Source organism: Rousettus aegyptiacus, unplaced genomic scaffold, assembly GCF_014176215.1.
Source record: "Rousettus aegyptiacus isolate mRouAeg1 unplaced genomic scaffold, mRouAeg1.p scaffold_m13_p_7, whole genome shotgun sequence".
NCBI lineage: Eukaryota > Metazoa > Chordata > Mammalia > Chiroptera > Pteropodidae > Rousettus > Rousettus aegyptiacus.
The window spans coordinates 45,364,876-45,374,259 of record NW_023416310.1 but is presented as its reverse complement, the minus strand read 5'-3'; the positions used below and the strand labels follow the sequence as shown (position 1 = coordinate 45,374,259).

Here is a 9,384-nt window from a genome sequence, read left to right as displayed (position 1 = left end):
TGAGCACACCAAAAAAAATGCAAATATGAAGAAAAATTCGGCAGAGATCTGGAAATATTTTCCTGACCCCCCAAAATTTAGTTAACACTAACAAGACAAATTCTTTGTAATGAAACGCTTACATTTCAAGCAAAAAAAAAAAAAAATTAGAGATTTTTATGTACAGAAAAAGTAGAAATATTTATTCAATTGTATTTAGGTGAGAGAATCGTTTCTTTTATCAGTAAAAAGTAGCAGATTATAAACTCTCGAACTTTACGAATAAAATAATCCTCATATGAGAACGAAAGTTTGCTTGTATTTCATCTTAAGGAATTTAAGCAGAGGCCACCGACACTGGCGCCGCTGGTGTAGTGGTATCATGCAAGATTCCCATTCTTGCGACCCGGGTTCGATTCCCGGGCGGCGCAACCCTTTTTTTACTGCTACCACCTTAATAACAGGTAACTTGAAGATTTTAATAAATTATGCTTCCCTTAATATATTTATAATTTTTAATTTCCATGAATATTTCTATCTCATAATCCACTTCGGAAACATTTGACTCTGGAGAAGGAAAATAAAGATGTTTCAAAACACAAAGCAAGTCCTGAAATAGTTAATTCTTACGCCTGCGCTGTCAGAGACATCCCTAGCGTCGGGTGGAAGAGCGGCTGCGCAACAAGTGAACCTATGGATTGAGGTGTACCCTGGCGGCCGGGAGGTTGAAAGTGCAAGATTATTCTGCGCCTGCGCCGTCCGGGTCACTTCGCTGGCTGCTCCTAGACTCCCGGCTCGCCGCCATCTTGTATTGGGGCTTCATTGTTCGTGCTGGGCCAGACGCTCTAGTATAATTGCCTCCGAAGAAGGAGGCGGAGTAACCTCGGGTCAGCCGAGAAACCCTGCTATTCCGCAGCCATAGTTGCTTTAACGATTTGGGAGGCAGTAAAGAGTAGGGAGCTGGACCCAGAGGCGCCGCCGCAACAGCAGCAGCCATGGAGGACGAGATGCCCAAGACTCTGTGAGTCTGGGGCAGCGATGAGCGGGGCGGGATGGTGGTCGTCCCGGAGGGAGGCCTCGGCCCATCGCCGCTCCCCAGTCTATTGTCCTCCGTGGGCGCCGCAAAATCACGGTTCCTCCTTTTCGCGCACAGCTGGATGCTTAGGGACCGAGATCGAGGCAATGAGAGGATGAGGTTCAGGGTGTGGGGGCTCAACCTTCGAAATTAATCTTTTCACCTTAAGTACACCACTACGTGGCCTTTGGCCTCGCCATGGGCCCTCTGCTGTCTCAGGCCTTGAGAAGGCTTTTTCATTCAAACCTCTTTTTAGAGCTCAGCTAATCTTTTTGTCCCATGCTTTCCTTTTTTCCCGCCCCCCTTCTTGATTAACCTCTTTTGATCTTTACAGCCGACTCCCTTTCATTTACTTTGATTTTCTCCTGAAACTTTTATTTTCTTGTCATCAGTAGAAATCTTTCTGTTGAGGCTGCTCGTACATATTTTCAGTGAATTTAAACTTTATTCTCGCAGTTGCCAACTGAAAAAAAAGCCAAATATATTTTTTAACCGTTTTGGCTTTCCTTCTGTGGCACCCCCTCCCACCGACCTAAATAGAGCCTAAAACCGGATACCCTAAGGATTTTGAAACTGGTTTTGAAATGGAAGTCTCACCTGGAGGTATATATCAGCTGAAGGGAAGTGGATATAATGCATTTCTGTAATCGCTTGCTACTTTTGTGATTGACATGTTGCTGAAGGAGCGGACAGCTTTTATGAAGCAACAGTTGATAAATACCTTAACATATTTAGTAACCTGAGAATTTTTAAAGTAGTGCTTAATGATCTCAACTTGGGATATTTTCTTTGTCGTGTAGCTTCCCGCACAGCATCCTCTCCTTTGTTTTTAAAAGTATCATTGGATGCAGTGATCCTGCCTTTGTTACTTTTCTGGAAAACAGATTTTTGACGTAGCTGTTTGTTTTTATTCCTGAAATACTGGCAGCGTGAGAAGTCTATAGGTTAAAAATACAATTTTAGGTTTCTATTTGTAACTCTCGATACTACAGTTGTTTAGAAATACAATGTAATCAGTTGTTTTCATTGAAGTTTCCGTTTGTAACCCATATAAGAAATATAGTCACATTGGCTTTCTTAATAGATGAGTAAACTTTTTGCTAGTTTAGCTGATAATGTTAGTTAAGTATCTTTTTAATAGAATGCAGCAAAAAGTGGGTGACTTTTTTTTTTGGAAAGATTATATCTGTAGATAAATGCTCCCTAAAAAACAGCCTCATAGAGTTAGTTTACGGAAACATTTTTTTCCCCATGTCTCTGCTAAAAAGTATGGTAGTCAGCAGATATTGAGTTAAGCACTGCTCATCTTTTATGTCTTTAAAGTTCTTATATTATTTCAAAATTTTTAATTTCAGAAACTGCCAGAAATATCTGGGAACTTAACCTTTTTAGCATGTTGGTTTAGGAATATCAAATAATGAAGACAACTTCAGCTTTCTCAGACCAGTCTACAAAAGCAGGTAGTTAATAGTACTAGCTTGGGGACAGGACACCAACCAATGCAAGAGAAATAACGAAGGAAGTTTTGTTCAACAGATAACTTTCTGAGTGCTTACGATTTGCCAGGTTGTGTTAAATGCTTTATGTGCTTATTTAATCCTCATCAGACCTCTGTGGTAAATGGGTGCATTTTGCAGCTGAGAAAAAGCTCTAAGCTTAGAGTTTAATAATTCACCCAAGGTCATACACCTTTTTGTTCACCTTCCTGCAACTCCACTGCCCTCAACTCTTACACTTATGACTAATTTTGTCTTGTATCCTTCACTAGAACACCTCATCCAAGAACCGCTTTCCCAAAGTAGTCCAAGCTCTAACATGTCCTGTTAGCTCCTCTTTTGCTTTACCTCCTTCAGCCAAAACTCCCATTCTTCCAATCAGATCAGTCTTGATTAAATGAGTAGATGCTAATCCATAAGTTTTTCTAGCAGTGTTTTTACTTTTAATATAAAACGTTTTAATTACCCTGGAAGTCAGAAACTTTTAACACATTCTTAGCACAGTGTCTGGTTCTCAGCAAGTGACCAATAAATTTGTTTTAAAAACTGGTACAATTTCAAGCAGTGAATCAAGATTCTACTGAGGGTAAGATAGAGTCTGAATCTCAGTATCACCTGAATACCTAAATGGCTCAGAGAAAATGCCTTCATTTGCCACAAATTAGTGTTCAACATCACCTTGTTAAGTTAGAGATTGCTGGCATTCAGTTTCTTGTCAGGAATACTTTGGAAATATATTGTGAAAAGTGGTTTGATTCTGGAGATATTTCAAAAATAGAGCAACAGCAACTACCAGTGAATTGGAAGGATATGGGATGTGAGAATGAAATTAAGTAGGTTTATTAACAGGGTGTAATACCAGTCACTTAAAATGTGTGTTTTGCAAAATATAAGTAAAAATCACAACATTCTTGAGAGCATGAATCGTTTAGGATTTCTTAATGCTTGATATTAGGTATGTTTGTTTAGCTGATGTATGTGTATGGTCAGATCTCCAAATGAAGGTGTTGTTAGTTAATCACATAAGAAATAACATAAGAGGGTTTCTCAGCTATTGTGCAACAGACTATCCTTTGTGAAGAGTAGACAATTTAATATTAAAATTATGATGCTAATGTATAGTATGTATGTGTGTGTGTATGCCTGTACACACATATACACATATAAGCATTTACTATTCTTCATAATTTCATAATTAGTAAAAGACATGCATCATTTCCCCCTGAATTAGAATAACTCAGGCAAAATGGGATAATTTCCTAGCAAATTGCAAATATTCAAAAGTATCTCTTTAACAAATATTTATAAAGCACCTACAGTGTTCTAGGCAGGGGTCTAGACAGTAGATATATAGTATGAATAAAATTTAAAATCTCAGATTTATCATTAGATTAAAACCTATTCATGTTTTTTATTCAGATTTTCACAGAGACCTCATCAAATTCTGCATTTTTATATAATGATTGTGGCTCAGTACAACCTAGTATAGCATTCTGCTTTGTCAATGTTTTCTTTAGGTTAAATTTTCTGGAGCTGTACTAATATAAATGGATATTTCAAATATTTTTGATTCCAACTTTATAACTGTTTGAACTTAGTTATCAGCTTCAAAAATGTGTACTAAATTTTTAAAAAATCCTATCCCAGACAGAACTGTCAAGTTTTTATTAGTGACATTGGTGAATTTTTCCATTAAATATTCTCAAGTAGCTTTTTATTTAGAAAGATTAAAAACCTACAGGAAAGTAACAAAAGTAGTACATTGAAGATTTAGGTAATTTTCATGTGAATTTACCAATTGCTAATAGCCAGATTTGCCTTATTTGTGTGCATGTATGTGTGAGGTTCTTTTGTTTTTGATGGTTTTTCGGGGTTTTTTGGTTTTTTTTTTTTTTTTGGCTGAACTGTTTGCAAAAACAGTATAGGATACTTCAGACCTAATTACCATATATTTCCCAAGAACAAGGGCATTCTCTTATATAACCATGACATAATTTTTATATTAAAGAGATTACATCGATACAATGTTTTTACAGTTCCTATTCATTTATCCAGTTGCCTGAGGAAGACATTCTTTAGTTCATTGACATCTGTTTGCTTTAACAGTTAATTCTCTTCTACTTCTGTCATTTTCTGTTCTGCACAAGATTGATACCTGATCTTAGAGGTGATATAACATGGATACTTCAATCTATGCTGTTAAGAAGTCAATGAGACAGCTAAAAGGGGATATTTTAATGTTATTCCAAAAAAAAAATTTTTTTAATAAAACCTATAAAAATGTAAGAAAATTATGTTTTTGTTAGTAGTCCAACAGACATTATGACAGGGAACCTTGGCTTACAGCTGTTCCAAGTATCAACTTTTGTACCAATCAGGATTTTTCTTTAATGTAAGCAGCAAAATAAACTGACCATAAAAGGAATTGTTAAAAAGATATTGGACACTCTCAGAATTTGCAGGAAAGTTATGAAACCTGGCTTAGAAAATGTTCAGGAAAGAGAAGTCAGGCCACAGTCCTAATTAAGCTGCAGACAATCCCAGAAAGGATACTACCACATCCACTAAGGACCAAAGACCACAGCTTTCACTGGACATGGGACTCTGTTCCCACTTGCTGCCAAAATAGATTCTCTTTAATTTCTGCTTCTTTAAGCCCTATCTTTGTCTTCTAGATTCAGGACTGGTATCTCTAGTTGACTTAGCCTAGATCACATGCAGGGTAGACTACACAACCTTATCTAGGCTTTTCAGCTTCTGTAGAGGAGTCAAGCTCTGCCTTAGGATGAGGATTTCTTTAAAAATAGGAAGATATTTGGCAGCCAAAAAGAAAAAAATAGTCCTCTACCCATGTAACTTAAATTCATACAGTTAATAGGAAATCTTTTGGCTTCAGAAACAATATTATGTGACAAAATAATGAAACAACTAAAGAAACATAAAAATGAGAATTTATAAAATATATAGCATTATACAAGCTTGGTTTTTTTTTTTTTTTTCATTGAAAATATCTGGAGTATATATAAAAAGGAGTTACAGATTTCAAATTCGAGCTTTCTGTCTGAAACTAGTATTTAGCAAGTAGACTTGAAAAGTAATACCATTAAGTTTCTAAAAATTTGAGATAGGTATTGGTGATTAACTTATTGGTAAAAAGACTGATGTAATGGATTATTCTTATTTGCACAAGGAAGAAAAGGAGATCTTTGTCCTTGCATTTCTTTGTTATGGAAATGTTATATATATGTTACTTGTAATGGTGTCTAACGCTGAGAGCAAGTAGTTTGTATAACTTCCCCTGAAGAGCATTTCTCTAAACAGCTGTGTGTAGAGTTAATTGATAAAGGCTCCTGGAGCTTACAGTGTGCAACAGGCCACATCAAATAAATAAATGTAAAGGCAATACAAACTATAATGCTTTTTAAAGTAGTTTATTACTTTTTTTAATTGCCTGCCTTCAAACTAGGTAATATCACTCAGAAAATATTTCTCAGAAAATCTTAGATGATTTCACAAAGAGTAAATGATGGAATTCAGGTTTACTATATACTGTCTACTTGTCACTAGGTTATCTAGCTTTAACACAGACCTAGATATTAGAATTAAATTTTCAGATGAGCTTTTTTTTCATTTAGACATTGCAATCCTGAGAATTTCTTATAGATACAAGAGTCAGGTGAGAACACAAAATTATATAGTACAAAGTTCTCACATAACCTTCATCCAGTTTCCCTTAATTTTTAACATCCTACATAACCATGGTATACTAATCAAAACTAAGAAATTAGCACAGTACAATACTATTGACTACAAGCTTTATTCTAGTTTCTCCAGTTTTTCCACTAATGTCTTTTTTCTGTTCCAGGATCTATTCTAAGATACCACTGTATTTAGTCATGTCTCTTTACTCTCTTTACATATGAGGAGATACCTTTCATGACCATGGCACTTTTGAAGGATATTGTTTCTCCATTGTACGGTGACTACTTTTTTCTCAGTATAGTCTATTAGAATTAAATCACCAAAACTAGCCCACACTCAAGGAGAGGGAAATTAAACTCCACTTCATAGAAGGAAGTGTGTTAAAGATTTTGTGGACATATGATAAAACAACCAATTTGTTGGTTAAAATCAATAATTAATAACCCATAAAAACTCTCCAGGAGATTCTTTGAGGCTCTACACATATCCTATTTCTCCTTAAAGTTTTATCAATGATAAAACATCCATGGGTGGATTTTGCCAGTGGCAAATATTATTCCTTCTATAAGTTTTATAAGAAAAAGCAGTTCCCCGCTTCAATCCAAGATCCAGTCTTGGATTATTTATTGTATTTTTTGTTAGTGTCTTTTAGGTTTCTTTTAATCAAGAACAGCCCTCCCTTTTTAAACTTTTTTTAAAACAGTAATATTTTGAAAATATCAAACAAGTGGCCTTATACAATATCCCACATCTAGATTTATATAATTGTCTTATATTCTGTTATCTAAATTTAAGATTGACTAAGGTCAAGTTAGACCTTTTTGATTAGACCACTTCATAGGTGAAATTTGATAGTTCACATTGTATACACCATGTCTCATTGTCCATCTGTACAGTAACTTAAAGTATGATCACTGGGTCAAAGGGTTTTCCCTTTCCAGTTAAGTAATCTTTGTGATAACTAGCATCCTGCAGATACTCACAGTATAATACCCATAAAGCTTACACATAGTTTATTTAATATTGTCTGTCTACATTTATTAACTAGCATTTTCTGTAAAGGAGAGCACTTCCCACATCAACCGTAGCTATTAGATTTTACTATACTGGAGTTCTACTCAAAAAAGCAAAATACTTAATTCTTTCCCTTTAATTACTGATTTTCAGAATAAGGACTTGGTGTAGTAATAACCTCCAATACTGGAAAAATTGCTTTGGGGTAGATGTTGCTGTTGCTTTTTTGAGTATCATTATTCTACCTGATCTTTAAATGTTGTTCATTGTTCAGCACTTTTCCCTTTGCCATCTTAACCTATCCGAGTGCCTTCATAGTAATCAGTGTATGTTTGGTGAATGGGTAAATGGGAGGAAGAAATTAGATCCATGCTTTCTGACATGTATAGATGTTTATTTTTCTGGGGAAAGAGTCTATAGCTTTCATCATACATTTTTTGAAGGAATCTTGGCAGAAGAATGAAAAACTGATCTAGAAGTAATCTTGTTTCAAAATTCCATTTTGAAAATTTATTTATAAACCCTTTAGATAAAAATGATCCCAGTCATATGGTTTTATAATACACTACACTCATTAAGTTTGTTAGTCACCAATTCATATCATCTGTTAAAAGTATATCCTGGAATCTTTCTACTCCCTCTTCACATCCACTGATCATTGATATTCATTAAAAGATTTTCTATCCCTTTGTGAGCATGTACAACATCTTATAAGTGATTTACCCTTTATTTTTCAAAAATATGTTTATTGTGTAAAACTAAGTATACCTAAATTGAACAGTATTAGGGGAATCGTGTAAATTAAAAATTGAGGAAATTTTAATGGTCTCAGCAATACTGTAGAAGTAGAAATAATTGCAAAGCTTCCCATGATTGATTTTATAAAGTGATACACACACACACACACACCCCCATGATTATTTGGGAGATTTTAAAGTATATCTTTCTAAGATAAGCCTAGGAACTTGGAAATAAACAGCAGGTTTTAATTTGCGCACACACACATTAGCTTCCCTTCTACTAGCAGTGTCTAATAGACTTGAAAGTTACATATTTTATATCTGTTTTGAAAGAGATTTTGGAGTTTTTGAGGACCTTTTATAAGTTATTCCCAAGTAGTGTAGTTTAAGGCAAAGATCTGCCTATTTCCAAAATTTGTTTTTCAGTATAAGCAACTTTAGATGCAAAAGAAGCAAATTTAAAATGATAAATTGTTTTCCTTTGTGTTTCAGATATGTTGGTAACCTTTCCAGGGATGTGACAGAAGCTCTAATTCTCCAGCTTTTTAGCCAGATTGGACCTTGTAAAAACTGCAAAATGATTATGGATGTAAGGGTATTTTACTTAAGTTAACTTTCTTCTTTTTTATATAAATTATTTAAATCCATTACTTCCAGGAACTCTTATATTAGTTTACACAGTCTGAATTTAGTGAATTTGTAGTGAATCAGTTTGGCCACTGAGTTTAATTTGTTTTACTAAATAAAGGAAGAAGCAAATAGAACTAATCATTTCTAGAGCAGATGAGAACTATACATAGGCTCTTATTTTAAGGTGCATTGAGGCATCAGAATTTTACATGTGACTTTCCTCCTTTTTTCTGCTGTGTCTTCCCATGACACAGCAGCCCCACTCCTTCTAGACGTCCCATTTTTTTTTTCTTCTACTCTCAGCTTCCAAGTCCACTCCCAGAACCCTTCCACCTTCTTCAACTTCCAGGTAGCCCATTCCCTTCCGCCTCCACGTTTCTGTACTCCCTTGCAGCCAATTCTACTGCCCTCCTTTCTCCCTTTTGACCATCATCCTTACCCCTTCTACACAGCCATGAAACTCACCTGCCTGATCCAACACAGGCGGCCCATTCTCCCCTTCTCCAACCCTCACCCTGGACAGTTTGTCTGACCACCAGCAAATGCATTGCTCTTGGGACCTTGGCTGCTGTCAGGTCCACTGCCGAGCCAGGCTGGGGCAGCCAGGGACTGGGTCCTCGGGGCAGAGGGTCAGGTAATATTTTCTTAGACCTGGCCAGCACCTCAGAAGGCAAGAACCCACATCCCTTGCACCAGCCATGCTGCCAAGCACAGTCCCTTTCCTCCTGAGGCCGAGAAGTCTGAGGGC

General features: G+C 36.0%; 1 protein-coding gene and 1 non-coding gene across 19 annotated transcripts in view; both read left to right on the top strand.

Annotated features, from left to right (window-relative positions):
• The first annotated feature begins 339 nt into the window (after positions 1-339).
• Positions 340-410, top strand: TRNAG-CCC. Its single transcript has one exon. It is a non-coding gene; the product is annotated as a tRNA-Gly (tRNA).
• A 319-nt stretch (positions 411-729) lies between these two features.
• The window catches only part of TIA1 (TIA1 cytotoxic granule associated RNA binding protein), a 29,628-nt gene continuing 20,973 nt past the window's right edge, over positions 730-9,384 (top strand). For 3 of the 18 annotated variants that reach the window (XR_004951823.1, XR_004951825.1, XR_004951826.1), the window contains exons 1-2: positions 730-1,000; positions 8,499-8,601. Coding sequence is in view for 5 of the 18 variants with exons in the window: in XM_016161379.2 (XP_016016865.1) it covers positions 975-1,000; positions 8,499-8,601 (129 nt within the window). In the remaining 13 variants the exon portion in view is untranslated. The remainder of the gene's footprint in view (positions 1,001-8,498; positions 8,602-9,384) is intronic. The other 15 variants (XR_004951822.1, XR_004951824.1, XR_004951821.1 and 12 more) reach the window with 10 other exon arrangements.